Genomic DNA, 16,506 nt, shown 5'->3' with positions numbered 1-16,506 from the left:
TCCATGTACACAACATCAACTGCATTACCCTCATCAACCCTTTGTTACTTCATCAATTTTGCAAGGAGTTCCAAATTGCTTATGCAATCAAGACAATGTACTGACTGCAACAAGCAGCGAGGAAGAAAATCTAGAAATTTTAGATATAGTGCTTCAAAGGTTGAATGCCGACAACGTTAAATTGAAAAGGAGCAAATGTGCTTTTGTGCAGCCCGAGGTTGTGTACCTTGGTCTGAAAGTTGATGCAAATGGCTTGCAACCAGTGAAGGAAAAGGTTGATGCTGTCATCAATGCTCCAAAGCCACAGAATGTGTCTGAGTTAAGATCTTTCCTTGGAATGGTCCAGTACTACATAGAAACATAGAAGATAGGAGCAGGAGTAGGCCATTCGGCCCTTCGAGCCTGCTCCGCCATTCAATGAGATCATGGCTGATCATCCAAATTCAGTACCCTGTCCCTGCCTTCTCCCCATATCCCTTGATCCCTTTAGCCTTAAGAAATATATCCAACTCCTTTTTGAATATATTTAATGAACTGGCCTCCACCGCCCTCTGTGGCAGAGAATTCCACAGGTTCACTGTTAAGTCTGTGAATTATTTAGTTAATTAAGACACAGACTAATGAGTAACAATAAAAACAGGTCTTTACTGGTTGGAGGTAGGGACTATACTGAATACAAGATTACTGCACAGTGCTTATATACCGGTGTGTTCACCCCCGGTATTACGTCTACAGCAGCCTGAGAAAGTAGTACATCTCTTAAGGTGGAACAGGCTTAAGCTCTCTTAAGGTGGAACAGGTTACATACACAACACTCCTCCCTTCTTAGCTTTATAGTCATCCCCCCATTTAACATAACGTAATAACATATATACATATATAACTTCATGTTTAACGTAACATATCACAGATTCAGTCTCTGCGGAAAACAGTTCACAGATTCAATCTCTGTGGTGTAGTCGGTTCACGTTACTCATTCAATAGTCCTTTCATGGATTTAACAGCTTGAACTTCCGAACTGATTTGGCTCCGTTCGGAGGGACCACGTGTGTGATCTGGTAGAGGTGATAATGGTTCAGATGGGTCATCTTCTGTTTTTACTTTTCCTTTTCTGCTTCTTGGAGACTCTCTGGGCTCCATTGTCAGCTGCCACAGCTGCCAGCTGCATGCGCAGTTCCTCCTTCTCTTCCTCCTGTTTCCGTCGTACAGCCAGCTTCTTGGTGCTCCTCCATGATTTCTGCACTTCGGGAGTCGAAGTTACAAGCTGGGCAGGACAGGACATCGTAATATTCGGTGTCGTCCACCAGGTCATGGTAATATTCGGTGTCGTCCTGAGCTAGACCAGTGAGAGGGTCGTCTATTTCCTCCATACCCAGCTGGACGTTAGCCAGCTCTTGTTCCAAATCCAGACATCTTTCCTGAAGAGACTTCTTCATGTGTACCTCTGCATCCAGCTTTTTCTGGGCTTTCAGCAAGTCGTTTACTAGTGACCTCATTTGTGATTTTAATACTTCAACTTCCTTTGGAGATTGATTGATCGGACTATGCAATCCCTCTACCGGAGCAGCTGTTTCAGCGGTCTGTTGTTCTACATTGACGTGAGTCAGCGTACTTTTGGCATCCAATGGCTGCTCTGTTGCAGTTGTTTCAGTCTGTGTCGTCACATCAGCCATCTCAATGACTTTTGAGAGCTCCGAACCCTTTTCCTTTGAAGATCGCAGCTCGTGTTCAAGTTTTTCCCATTTCAGAGTCTTGTCCCTCAGCATGTGAAGGAGTTGGCTGACCGTTAACTCTTCTGACACCAGATTATGGCACGCACCTTCAGAACCTGAATCAGCTTTGATTCGTTCGGCCTCCTCGCGCAGATGGTTGGTGTGCTCCTGCTCCATTTTCTCCATCAGTTGCTTCTGTTGCCTTTCCAGATTCTCCCACTCTGTAACAAAGAACTTTTTTATTTCATTCATCTCTTGCTCAAAACGGCGAATCATTTGTTCTAATTGCTGTTGTAGTTTGAAATGGAGTTGAGTTCGAGCCCAGTGTCCCTCAAAAATGTGCATATCAGTAGACTTGACAGACTCAGAATTCTCTGTTAAACTATGTTGTTGTTGCTCAGTGGAATTCTGTGCTGAAACTTTGTCTTTTGCACATGGGTTGGTCTTACCATCATCAGTTCTAGAGTCTGGGCTGATTATCTGCACCGAGTTCTCACTCTTTATGGCTTTTAGCGAATGCCAGTCCATATTTATGTTTCTAAACCACTCCCGGCCTAGTAGTGGTGGACCTCCCTCCGGTAGCACATATAAGTCCATTATTTGACTTCCTTCGCCCTTGTTGGCCACTGCAACCTTTATTGTCCCGATGGGGTACACTCTCTGCCCCGTGTAGGTTGTCAATATAATCTCCGTATCCTGTAGGGGAATATGTTGGAATAACCTTCTGTAATCTTTCTTATTCATGACCGACAATGCCGATCCAGTGTCCAATTCCATTTTTACTTGGACTCCTTCTATCTGAAGAGTAACCCAAATTGTCTGGAGGTCTGCACCCTTACCAACGTTGAGTACCCTTAAGCTAGCCAGTTCAATACTGCTTAAGCCAGCCAGTTCATTACTGCTAGCGTCTGAATCGGACTCCTGTTCGGCCACCTTGTGTACTTTTGCGTATTTCCCTTGCGGTGACTTCTTGTTGCTGGTCTTCTTCCCTGACCTGCATACTCTAGCTATATGTCCAAGCTTACCACATGTTCTGCATTCTTGGTTTTTAAACCAACACTGGTTCTGATCATGTGTTGTCTTTCCACAACGATAACATTTAACAGAACTCACACCCAATTTGTGTGCACTGAGCTCCAGTGACCGTAGCTGCATTACTGCCGTGCCTCTCGCTGCGGCTTCGTGTGCTACTGCCATAGTGACCGCCTTCTCAAGCATCAGCTCATTCTCCTCGAGCAGTCGCTTTTGTGTATCCTGTTTAAATAAACCACACACAAATTTGTCTCGTAGTGCATCTGTCAGTCCCGTTCCAAACTGGCAATATTTCGCTAATTTACGCAATTCCAGCAAATATTCAGCATTGCTTTCATGCTGTAGCTGCCTTCTGTCGTAAAATTTAAATCGTTCCGCTAGCATCAGCGGCGTGGGGTTTAGATGATCTTTCAGGACAGTAACAATCTCATCGAACGTCTTATCCGCCGGTTCATCTGGTGATAACAGATGTTTCAATTGCCCGTATGTCTTCGCACCCATTAAATTTAATAATGTTAGAGCTTTATCTTGGTCACGAATTTTATTGGCCTTACAATAATTTTTTACTCTTTCAACATATATGGCCCAATCTTCGAGGTCACTATCAAAGGTGCCAATATTCCCGTGTTTAGGCATTGTAGATTTGCAATTTCTCAGATTTTATTTTCTTTACTTGTTATCAAAGATGGCGGCTTCCCGCTCTTGCCGTCGTCCTCCGCCCACAAAATGGCGGTTTTCCCGCGCTTGGCGGTCTTCACCCGTCCCCCGACGCTGTCTGTAAGCCCGAGTGCGGCCCTTATCTTTTATGCGATCGCTGATCGCGAAGCGGCTCCCGACCGAAGCGGCTCTCGGCCCTTATCTGGAGTGCGATCGCTGGCTTGAAACGCCTCCCGCTCGAAGCGGCTCTCACGCCCTTATCGCAGATGCGATCGATTTGAAAGCGGCCCGGCCCTTATCTGCCGATCGCTATCGCCCTGTACCTCTGTCTTCCCCAGCCCTGTCTTCTACTCCGGTTCACAAGCTGATGGAGGCTTCAGGGTCCTAATGCCTGTCGCTTCCAGTGGGGTGGTGAAACCTCTCTTCAACCGCCGTGGAATAACTGCCGCAGGGTAAGAACCTGACTCGACGCCAGTGTTAAGTCTGTGAATTATTTAGTTAATTAAGACACAGACTAATGAGCAACAATAAAAACAGGTCTTTACTGGTTGGAGGTAGGGACTATACTGAATACAAGATTACTGCACAGTGCTTATATACCGGTGTGTTCACCCCCGGTATTACGTCTACAGCAGCCTGAGAAAGTAGTACATCTCTTAAGGTGGAACAGGCTTAAGCTCTCTTAAGGTGGAACAGGTTACATACACAACATTCACCACTCTCTGGGTGAAGAAATTCCTCCTCATTTCAGTCCTAAATGGCTTACCCCTTATCCTTAGACTATGACCCCTGGTTCTAGACTCCCCGGCCATCATAAACATCCTTCCTGCATCTAGTCTGTCCAGGCCTGACAGAATTTTATAGGTTTCGATGAGATCCCCTCTCAATCTTCTAAACTCCAGTGAGTATAAGCCCAATCGACACAATCTCTCCTCATACGTCATTCCTGCCATCCCAGGTATCAGCCTGGTGAATCTTCGCTGCACTCCTTCCATGGCAAGAACGTCCTTCCTACGCACATTTCTTACCGGAGTTAGCGACCATGTTAGCTCCATTGCATGAGCTCCTCAAGAAGGATGCCCTGTGGAAGTGGACGAAAGCACAACAGGAAGCTTACGACACTTGTAAGAGAAGTCTCTCTAGCGATGCTCTAGTTGTGCACTACGACACAGACCGTGAGCTTAAGTTAGCAAGTTATGCTTCCAGCTATGGTGTGGGAGTTGTCATAAGCCACGTAATGGATGATAGCCAAGAGAAACCAGTAGTGTTTGCATCGCAAACCCTCAAAGAGCGAATGAAACTACGTGCAAATTGAAAAGGAAGCACTCGCCATAGTGTTTGGAATCGAGAAATTCCAACAGTTCCTGATCGGTAGAAGGTTTACCCTGATAACTGATCACAAACCGCTCCTAGCAATACTGGGGCCCAAATCTGCCATCACTGCAATGGCTGCAACAAGAATGTAATGCTGGGCATAGGAACATAGAAGATAGGAGCAGGAGTAGGCCATTCGGCCCCTCGAGCCTGCTCCGCCATTCAATGCGATCATGGCTGATCATCCAAATTCAGTACCCTGTCCCTGCTTTCTCCCCATTTCCATTGATCCCTTTAGCCTTAAGAAATATACCCAACTCCTTCTTGAATATATTTAATGAATTGGCCTCTACTGCCTTCTGTGGTAGAGAATTCCACAGGTTCACCACTCTCTGGGTGAAGAAATTCCTCCTCATCTCTGTCCTAAATGTCTTACCCCTTATCCTTAGACTGTGACCCCTGGTTCTGGACTCCCCCACCATCGGGAACATCCTCCCTGCATCTAGTCTGTCTAGTCCTGTTAGAATTTTATAAGTTTCAATGAGATCCCCTCTCATTCTTCTAAACTCCTGCGAGTACAAGCCCAATCGACCCAATCTCTCCTCATACGTCATTCCTGCCATCCCAGGTATCAACCTGGTGAATCTTTGCTGCACTCCCTCCATGGCAAGAACATCCTTCCTCAGATAAGGCGACCAAAGCTACACACAATACTCAAGGTGTGGTCTCACCAAGGCCCTGTACAACTGCAGCAAGACATCCTTGTTCCTGTACTCAAACCCTCTTGCTACGAAGGCCAACATACCATTTGCCTTCTTAACCACCTGCTGCACCTGCATGCTTACCTTCAGCGACTGGTGCACAAGGACACCCAGGTCTCGTTGCACTTCCCCTTCTCCCAATCTATTGCCATTCAGATAATAATCTGCCGCCTTGTTTTTCACACCAAAGTGGATAACCTCGCATTTATCCACGTTATATTGCATCAGCCATGCTTCTGCCCAATCACCCAACCTGTCCAAATCATACTGGAGTTTCTCGGCATCCTCCTCACTGCACACACGCCCACCCAGCTTTGTGTCGTCTGCAAACTTGGAGATAATGGCCCAGAAATTCGGGTCGGGGGCTTCCCGCGGGTGTAAGCCTCCGACCTGCACTTTCCAGCGCGCCGGCCGTTGAGCTTTGGGCCCCCGTGGAATTCCGATCCTGGGCCTTCTCCAGCTGCCGGCGCACAGTGCTTGCATATCCCAGGGGCGCAGTTAATTCGATGCATCCCCTGGGATCAAGTGGGCCATGGGGAGCCAATCGGAGCAGGGAAATGCCCATTCATAAGTTTGACAGGAAGAGCTGTCAAAACTTAGAAATACTACGGGCCCTAAAACATCATTAAATCTTCAAGTAAATTTTTAAAAAACATGACATTTTTAAAATAAACTATAAATTACATGAAATAACTATTTTAAACAATAATTTAAATATTTGAAAAAAATAATTTTATTTTCTAATGGGGCTAAAAATGAACTTACCTTTCTTTAAAGTATTTAAAAATAATAATCCTGTGGAAAAAATGTTTTAATTTGAATTAATTCACCACTTACCTTGTAAAAAGCAGGCCTTACGCCTGCTTTTTAAATGTGTAACTTCTGGAGAAATGTGTACCCTCCCGGAGAAACCTGTAAAAAAAACATAAGTTCAATGCGCACGCGCAGCCTCTCCCACGCACGCGTTCGACCTCTGAACCCCTTCTTTCAGGGGAATGGAAGTGCCGGTTTCCCGCGCATGCGCAGTGCATGCAGGAAACCGGCGCTTCCATTGGGCCTACGGGTGAGTACCCCATGCGTACTCACCCGTGGAGACCCGAAGTTATACATCTAGTTCCCTCATCCAGATCATTAATATATATGTGAATAGTTGGGGTCCAAGGACCGATCCCTGCGGTACCCCACTAGTCACTGCCTGCCACTCGGAAAAAGAGCCGTTTATTCCAACTCTTTGCTTTCTGTCTGCCAACCAGTTCTCTATCCAAGTCAATACCTTGCCCCCAATCCCATGTGCCTTAACTTTACACGCTAATCTCTTATGCGGGACCTTATTGAAAGCCTTTTGAAAGTCCAAATACACCACATCCACTGGTTCTCCCTTATCTATTTTACCAGTTACATCCTCAAAAAATTCCAGTAGATTAGTCAAGCACGATTTACCTTTTGTAAATCCATGTTGACTTTGTCCAATCTGGTCACTGTTTTCCAAGTGCTCTGCTATTACATCTTTTATAATGGACTCTAGCATTCTCCCCACTACCGATGTCAGGATGTAATTCCCCGTTTTCTCTCTACCATCTTTTTGAATAGTGGGATAACATTAGCTACCCGCCAATCCATGGGTACTGTTCCAGAGTCTATCGGATTTTGGAAGATGACCAGCAATGCATCTACTATTTCTAGGGCCACTTCCTTAAGTGCCCTAGGATGTAGATTATCAGGCCCTGGGGATTTATCGGCCTTCAATCCCGTCAATTTCTCTAACACCATTTTCCTACAAATACTGATTTCTATCAGTTCCTCCCTTTCAGCAGTGTTGTTGTCGCAATATGACTACACGATTGAATATCGCACTTCAAAGCAAAACACAATCGCAAATGCCTTGTCCAGGTTGCCACATGAGGACTCATGTGTTGGGAGTGAAGGTACTATTTTCACGCTAGGTGCAGTTGACAAAGACTTTCCCGTGAATGAAACTGAGATTGCAGATGAGACTCAAAAGGACTCAGTACTGAAAAGAGTGTATGAAAACACCCTGAATGGATGGACTGATCAGTGTATGGGCACAGAGTTGAAACCATTCCATAACCGCCGTATTGAATATGTCTTGTGAGCAAGGTTGTATCAAGTGGGGATACAGTGTGGTGGTACCTACTTCATTGAGAGATAGAATTCTGGCCGAACTTCATACTGAACATCCAGGGATCGTCAGTATGAAATCACCTACAAGAAGCTTTGTTTACTAGCCTGGATTGGACAGTGATCTTGAACCACTTGATCATGAACACATACATGAGTTTGACTCAGTTCAGACTTCAGTAACTGAAGTATCAGGTTCAAACATGTCTGAGATAGAAACAAGATCATCTTTGAGTTCAGAACCAAAACAAAACAGCCTGAAAATTGGTTCAACACCAAACCCTTCAGTAAGGAGATTAGGAAGGCTCCAAAAACCTGCTATTAAACTGGATTTGATGTTGATTTAGAAGAAAAAAAAGCCAGGAGATTTTGTTATGTGGTACATGAAATGCTGGGAAAGGTGGGACCATAGTTTTGTTGTACTTGAGAGAGGAATACATACATTTTCTTAAGCGGAAAGCGGTGTAATGTATTATCACATGGTTTGTTACATGGCTTGGTATGAGCATGCTGAGTTCGCTCTGGCCTAATAAAGCAAGCAGGTGGACGAGCAGCTCATCCTGTCTCTGTCCTTCATTTGTTCTACCCACGTATATTACAATAACCATTGATATAACAAAAACAGACTTTCAAACAACATTTCCATTACTTAAAAAAGTCACTGATCTCAGATTTACTTCTGCTACATTTATTCATTTTTTTGACCTATAATTTTAAGGATTCAGAACAACAGCAACGAGCTGGAGCCAAATGTAACAGGGTGAGTCTGGAGATGTGTCACAAATCTACCCTGACAATTCCTAGGAGCAGACAAAAATTGCATTACAGCACCTGCGGGCCAAACACCAATTGCCATGGCTTAGTGGATACTTTCTCTGCTTATTTAAGTACTTCTAGAAGGAGAAAATTGCGTTTTGGTTTGACACTGAAGGAGAATGGTGGCCGTAATGTAAATCTGCTCAGGCGATTAAGCATAGCGCCCTACACGGCACCGGAGTCACGCAGTGTTAACTTTCAGCATAAACTCATAGGACAGACTATTGGTTCGACAACTTCTTCCTTTAATTGCCTACAGACCAAACGTCACACTTGCAGTTCATTACAAGTTAAAAAAAATACTTTTACTATTGCACATAAGCAAAATAGGAAAAGCAGAAGGAAATATCATACACAGCACATAGGTAAGCCTTTAGTTTAATCTTTACTATATTTATAAATGCTCATTACCTAAACTGAACAAAAGCAAGACCTACAGGTACAGTGAGCCTAATCACAGTTATGAGGATTTCTACAAGTGCACCACTTGTGAAAGGTTTGCAGTGTTGAATCAATGTATATAAAAGATATTGACTGATTCATGCCACTGTCAAACATTGCCCCATGGCTACGTGCAAGGCAGAGGCTTGTAATAAAAATCAAAGGCAATTCAGAGAGGTGAACACTTATTCTGGCCGTATCCAATTATTCACACATATTGGAATCACATTTTGCAAAAAAAAAATCACACTATTACTTGTTAATGTCAAACCTGATCCCAGATATTTTTTAGAATCTCTGGTGGAGTGCAGACCTGAGCAGGAACAGCGACAGCGGCTTAAAGGGAGCACCGGGGATGGCCCAGGACACAGCGCAGACCTGAGTGGGAGCAGCGGAGGCGGCGGCTTAAAGGGAGCTGAGTGGTGACTTAAAAAAACAAGGAGTAATGTCACAGGACAGCAGGTAGGTGATTGGTTGGTGAGTACTACAGCCCTTTTGCTCTCTAGGTTAGGTAAGTGGATTAAGTTCAGAACTGAGTGAGTATTAACTACTTTAACTTTATTTTATTAATAATTTAAATTAAATTAACTAATTAAAACTAAAAATTAAAAGTAAAATTAATCATTTGAATAAATACTGGAACTAATTATATAAATAAAATAAGGTTTGATAGAGATGGCAGTGCAGGTGGTGTGTCGTAACTGCAGATGTGGGAGTTGGTGGAGACCAATGAGATCCTGAGCAACCACATCTGCGGTAAATGCCTGCAGTTCGAGGAACTTCGGCTCAGAGTTGTTGAGCTGGAGTCCGAGCTGCAGACATTGCGATGCACCAGGGAAGGGGAGAGTTACCTGGACACTTTGTTCCAGAGGCAGTCACACCCCTTAGGTTAAGCAGTACATTAGAGTTAGTCAGTGGTCAGGGACAGGAGGGTGTGACTGCGAGTCAAGAAGGTATGGGGACCCAGGACATAGTGATGGAGGAGCCTCAGCCCTTGACCTTGTCCAACAGGTATGAGGTACTTGCTGCCTGTATGGATGAGAACAAGGACTGCAGGGAGGATGGGCAAACTGACCATGACACCATGGTACAGGAGGCCATTCAAGTGGGGGGAGTAAAAATGAATGTGGTAGTGGTAGGCGACAGTATAGTCAGGGGGATAGATACTGTCCTCTGCTACCGCGACAGGGAGTACCGGAGGCTGTGTTGCCTGCCCAGTGCCAGGGTTAAAGATATCTCCTCATGGCTGGAGAAGAACCTGGAGTGGAAGGGGGAGGATCTAGTTGTCATGGTCAATGCAGGAACCAACGACATAGGTAGAACTAGGAATAAGGTTCTGCTGAGGGAGTTTGAAGAGCTAGGATCCAAATTAAAAAGCAGAACCTCAAAGGTAATAATCTCTGGATTGTTACCTGAGCCACGCGCAAATTAGCATAGGGACAAACAGATTTAAATGCGTGGCTCAAAGAGTGGTGTGGGAGGAAGGGGTTTCAGTTCATGGGGCACTGGCTTCAGTACTGGGGAAAGAGGGAGCTGTTCCGATCGGACAGGCTCCACTTAAACCGGGCTGGGACCAGTGTCCTGGCGAATCGAATAACTAGAGCAGCAGAGATAGTTTTAAACTAATAATGGGGAGCGGGGGTGGGGGGGAGGGGGGTGAGGGAGGATTCAGGAAAGAGTAAATTTAAAAGCAGGAAGAGAAATGTCAAGGCTCTAGAGCAGAGTAGAATTTTGGGTAAAAATAAGCAGAGTGGGTCAGGAAGGGACAGAGAGAGTAACAAAGATAATAAGGTATCAGTGACTAAGGTGACATCAGGGAAAAATAGAAAAAAGTCAAAACTAAAGGCATTATATCTGAATGCGCGAAACATTCGCAACAAAATAGATGAATTAATAGCACAGATAGAAATTAATAGGTTTAATCTAATAGCCATTATGGAGACGTGGTTGCAATGTGGCGAAGGTTGGGAACTAAATATTACAGGATACTTAACTTTTAGAAGAGATAGGCAAAATGGAAAAGATGGGGTAGCCCTAATAATAAAGAATGGGATAAAGACAGTTGCGAGAAAGGATCTTAGCTCCGAAAATCAAGAAACAGAATCAGTTTGGGTGGCGCAAAGGAATAGCAAGGGGCAGAAAACATTGATGGGAGTTGTTTATAGGCCCCCAAACAGTAGTTGTAATGTAGGGCAGAGTATAAATCAACAAATTAGAGGTGCATGTAACAAGGGTAATACAGTAATCATGGGGGACTTTAATCTACATATAGACTGGGCAAACCAAATTTGCAGTAATAGTGTGGAGGACGAATTCATGGAATGTTTACAAGATAGTTTTCTAGATCAGCATGTTGAAGAACCAACTAGGAACAGGTTATTTTAGATCTAGCATTGTGTAATGAGAAAAGGTAAATTAATAAACTTGTAGTAAAGGGACCTCGGGGGAAAAATTCAGTATCGCCCCATTTGGGGCGCCATTATTGGTGGTGCGCAAAGTTTAGCGCCTGGCGCTAATTATCGCCTCCGACAGCAAACTTGGCTTTTATCGCCCTGGAGGTGATTGGAGCGCTAAATCAGGCACTTCACACCTGTCTTAAGGCGCAAAGGCCGAGGAGCGAGGCGTTACCTCAGAGCGCTGGTGAAGCAAGGAAGGGCAAATCAAAATGAACCTGCAAAGTGCTGCTCAGTACTCAAAACACCTTCACACAGCGTTGAATCTCTCCAGAAGTCTCTCTCTCTCTCTCTCAGAATGCGTGGTGCAAAAATGTCACCGACAAAAAAAGGCAGGAAGCGGTCGCCTTAAAATAGCGCTCCCCCAGTCCCTTTCTGACAGCATAACGCTCCCCTCAACCTGTCGTTGCTAGCGGCAGGCGGTAAGGCAGGGGGCGCCACTCAATATCCGGTCCGGGCCGCTTACGGGGCGTTGTGCACTCGACTGACGTCACAAACTGCCGGCGCAGGAGATCGTGGTGGTAGTGTTTAACACCGCCGCAAACTGTCTGGTTAATTTCGCGAGTGGCACAAACATCACCGCGCCCGGCCTCCAGTTGCTTTGCGCCACACTTGCCACCCTCTTAAGGCACTAATGGGAGGTGCAACCAACTGAATTTTTCCCCCCTTTAGTTTATTCTTGGGCTGTGGATGTTGCTAGTAAGGCCGGCATTTATTGCTCTGGAGATGGTTGTGTTGAGCCTTCTTCTTGAAATACTGCAGTCCATGTGGTAAGGGTGCTCCCACATGCTGTTAGGTAGGGAGTTCTAAGATTTTGACGCAGTGACGATATATGTTCAAGTCATGGTGGTGTGTGACATGGAGGGGAATTTGGAGATGATGCTCTTCCCATGCACTTGCTAATTGTGGGAGAAAACGTATTAAACATTAAGGCATGCTGGGATACTTGACCACTTTACTAATTGAACAAAGGACACTAAACTAGTTAAAACTAAAAGAACTGCTGACTGCCATAATGAAGTCAAGCTGACCTTTTGGCTTAGGACATCTGGTGATAAAATGTGAACATGTTAATCTGTTTCTTGAGAACAATGTAACCTATGAAACCCTATGTTGAAATGTAATGTAAGCTAATCACCTGAAGTTGTTTACCTTGCTGTATAACTATGAGCGCTGTACATTAGTAATTTAGAGTGCTGGTGAGCAGTAGGGACTGCTGCAGACTCTCCGTGATATCACGTAATAAATTCCTAAAGCGAACCTCGAAGTCTCCGTCTGATAGTTAATTTCCTCGACACTGCCCTTCTGGGTGATGGAGGTCATGGGTTTGTGGTTGCTGTCAAAGAAGCTACAGTGTATCCGGTAGATAGTACATACTGCAACCACGGTCAATGTTCCCGCTAAGGCGGGGGCACGCACGGCCGCACAATAATCTGCAAGGTCCCACGCAGGCTGCTCACTGGCTTTTACATTATAAATAATTTGCATGCACCAAAATTTAAAGGAACCGCGCATTAGAAGAAACAGGCCCCGCAGAACAAAGCGCAGCTTACAAGGAACATTGGCCATGGTATGACAAGGGTTGGAGGAAGTAGATGTTTAGGCTAATAGGTGAAGTGCCAATCAGATGGGCTGTTTTTTCCTGGATGGTGTCAAGCTTCTTGAGCATTGTTGCAACTGCACCCATCTAGGCAAGTGGAGGGTATTCCATCACACTCCTGACTTGTGCTTTGTAAGTGTTGGAAAGGTTTTGGGGAGTCAGAAGTTGAGCCACTCACCACAGAATACTTGCCACACTGACCTGCTCTGGTATCCATGGAATTTATGTGGCTTGTCCAGTTTAGTTTCTGGTTAATGGCGACCCCGCAGGATGTTAATGGTGGTGGAACTTGGCAATGGTAATGCCAATAAATGTCAAGGGGAGGTGGTTAATTTCTCGCTGTTGGAGATGGTCATTCCCTGGTACTTGTGTGGCGTGAATGTTACTTGCCACTTGTCAGCCCAAGCCTGGATATTGTCCAGGTCTTGCTGCATGCGGGCAGGGACTGCTTCATTATCTGAGGAGTTGTGAATGGAGTTGAGCAAACATCAGTGAAAAACTCCACTTTTGACCTTATGATGGCGGGAAGTTAATTGATTAAGCAACTGAAGATGGTTAGTCCAAGCACGCTGCTGTGTGGAACTCCTGCAGTGATGTCCTGAGGCTGAGATGATTGCTCCTCCCTCCCAACAACCATAACCATCTGCCTTTGTGCCAGGTACGGCTCCAGCCACTGGAGTGTCTGCCCCCTGATCCCTATTGGCTTCAGTTTCATGAGGCCAATATTTCAGAGGTGAAAGTAGGTGGTCTTTGTAATGGAGAGGATAAGGGGCCAGTAGTTCAACTCATGGTCAAATAGGATGCAGAGATGGCAAACAGTCACCTTTAGCCTGAGACAGTGGCCAGAGAAGGGAATGGAATCAGTGGTGAGGGAACGGAGTTCGTGGCAGGGGCGAAAACAATGGCTTCGGTCTTCCCAATATTTAATCAGAGGAAATTGCAGCTCATCCAGAAGTGGATGTCGGACAAGCAGGCTGACAAAACAGAGGCAGTGGAGGGGGTCGAGTGAAGTAGCAGGGAGGTGGAGCGGGGTGTCATCAGCGTACATGTGGAACGCGACCTCGTGCTTTTGGATGATGTCGTGGAGGGGCAATATGTACATGAGAAACAGGAGGGGGCCAAGGACAGATCCTCGGGAGACACCAGAGGTAAAAGTCAAAAATATAGTCACATCCTACTGTGATCAATAGAACAAGACGCTCACCACACAGGGGATTGAGTCGGGCAGGAGGACACAAGAATTCAACAGAACAATATTATTCTATCGGATCAGAACATCTGCTTGATTCATGCACCTAAACCTTCCAAAGCAAAGTACAGTAGACACCTCACTATTACAAAAAAAACCAAAATGCTGTACATAAGACAAACATTACGAGATCGAAGTGCAACGCTTGATAAATCAGTACTCTTACCTCAATATCTGGCAAATCAGTGCTGAGCATTCGGGACATGGTGCTGCTGTTCAGGAAGCGAGTCTGATCGCGAGTGAAAAGTTGAAGGAAACCTTCTTCCTAGCTGGTGACGCTGCAGCTGTGACTAATCCTGAATCCCGGGTTAGGGCAATGTAATGAGAGCGAGGATCAAGGACATTCTGGTAGTCACGGTCCAAAGTACATCAGATAAGCTTTGTTTTGTACAGGGTGGGAGGAGTACAAACTTTTGCACTTCAAATGCTTTTAGCAAATAACAGAAAAAATACCTAACATTGTACTATTTGCATATTTCTTTACCACAGTCAGACCCCAGTAAGATCAAATCTGAGCCATTTTAGCCGTTGGCTCAAATAACAACACAAAGCTTAATATCGAAAGTGGTCACTGAAAGTGTTTATTTAGATTCGTCTCGTTCTGCTGTATACATTGAAGATATAATAGTCAGTGCACCGTCATTACACACCATGCCTACAGATTCAGCCAGGCGTCCCTCGCAAGAACAGTGCCAACATAACTTGACTACTGGCATTATGTTGACAATCTCTGGCACGTTCCTTTTATTTGTTACAAATTAATTAACTTTTTAAAAAAATCAATTTGTGTTTTAAAAGCAACTTTTTTTTTGCTGGAAATGTATATTTGAAAAGAAAGACGCAGAAAGCGGGAAAAAGAATGGAAGCAAGATGGCGGCGACTCACCTCGGTTCAGAACTATGAGGCCCGCCCACACACGATTGGTCGACCGTCAGGTCACCGAAGCGTAGGATTGGTCAATTGTCCCGTCACTCGACTCTAGGAGGGCCCGCCCGCACGCGCGACGAACCCGCCCCCGCCACGCAGCGATTGGTCGACCGTCGGGTCGCTCGACCATACGATTGGTCGACCTTAATGTCACTCTGTGCTAATGAGTGGATAATGAGATGCTAATGAGTGGAATTTTGAACGTTTTTTGGATACCGCGGGCGCAATTTTTGTCTCGCCGAAACGTAAATACGCTTATGACCGTTCCGGAATCGTAAGCTTTCTTTTGATGTAACGCACGTGTAGGTACGCTCTATAACTTGAGAGTGTATAGCCATACAGACAGAAGGACAGACAGACAGACAGACAGATAGACAGACAGACAGACAGACAGATGTATCCTTTTATATATATAGATTAGCATTCTTAAATTGGTCAACACGGAATTAATTTCCTCCCATTTTGAGCAAATGCTGGATATCTGAAAATAGAAACATCAACTCAATCAGCAGGTTTAAAAGAGAAAAGACAACTTTAAATGTTTCAGGTCTGTACCCCTCGCAACCGAAAATAAGCAAGCCCTTTTACAGGGAGCAAACAAGTCAAGAGAAAGAAATGAGACAACAGATACTCCCGAGATGAAGACATGCAAACTCCTGAATAGAGAAACAGGAACCTGTTGAATGAGATAAAAGATCATTTCACTGAGGAAATAAAAGAAGGCATTAGAAGAATAAAGAATGTGAAAAGGATGGGAAAGGCTTGAGATTTGAAATGAAAACAGAAAACTCTGGCAGCACAGAGGGAAACAAAAGGCCAACATCCCAAAGCAGACACCTACATTATGTTCTGAAAAGCAGTCCACCTCCAGAGCATAGAAACATAGAAGATAGAAGCAGGAGTAGGCCATTCGGCCCCTCGAGCCTGTTCCGCCATTTAATGAGATCATGGCTGATCATCCAAATTCAGTACCCTGTCCCTGCTTTCTCCCCATCAACTGACCTCCCCTCCCTTTGGGCACCAAGAAACCCAATCCACATCCCCAGAAAAGAAATGGGAGATGGAAGGGCTGAAGTTACTTCAATCAATGTTCAGACTGAGCGATGTAGATTTTCCAGCAGAAACATGAGATACTGGCTGGAATTTTTACCGGTTTGTGGGTTTGAGTGCGGGGTGGAGGAGGGGGGTGGGGGGGGCGGTCTGTGTAGCGGGTCACAATCCCGGACGTTCTTTTGGCGTGCTCTTCAGTGTGGTTTTAACTGAATTACTCCAATTGAAATAGTCATGCGGGTTTCCCGGCCAATTAAGTAGAGCGGGTCTGATGATGTCACAGATGACTCGAGCTCATCTCACCTATTTAAAGGAGCATTGCACAGATGACAGTTGAAGGTGCTGGAGGGGTTGG

General features: G+C 45.1%; 1 protein-coding gene across 1 annotated transcript in view; it reads right to left on the bottom strand.

Annotated features, from left to right (window-relative positions):
- The window catches only part of LOC147122292 (dihydropyrimidine dehydrogenase [NADP(+)]-like), a 1,139,740-nt gene extending 1,125,265 nt beyond the window's left edge, over positions 1–14,475 (bottom strand). Inside the window, exon 1 of the mRNA XM_085983269.1 lies at positions 14,341–14,475. Within this exon, the coding sequence (XP_085839395.1) occupies positions 14,341–14,379 (39 nt within the window). The 5' untranslated portion in view covers positions 14,380–14,475. The remainder of the gene's footprint in view (positions 1–14,340) is intronic.
- Positions 14,476–16,506: the final 2,031 nt, after the last annotated feature.

This window comes from Somniosus microcephalus, chromosome 3 (genome assembly GCF_052327205.1).
Source record: "Somniosus microcephalus isolate GS21.2 chromosome 3, FLI_Smic_1.0, whole genome shotgun sequence".
Lineage (NCBI taxonomy): Eukaryota > Metazoa > Chordata > Chondrichthyes > Squaliformes > Somniosidae > Somniosus > Somniosus microcephalus.
Note: the sequence above shows the minus strand (reverse complement) of the source record. Positions and strands in the feature narration are given on the sequence as shown.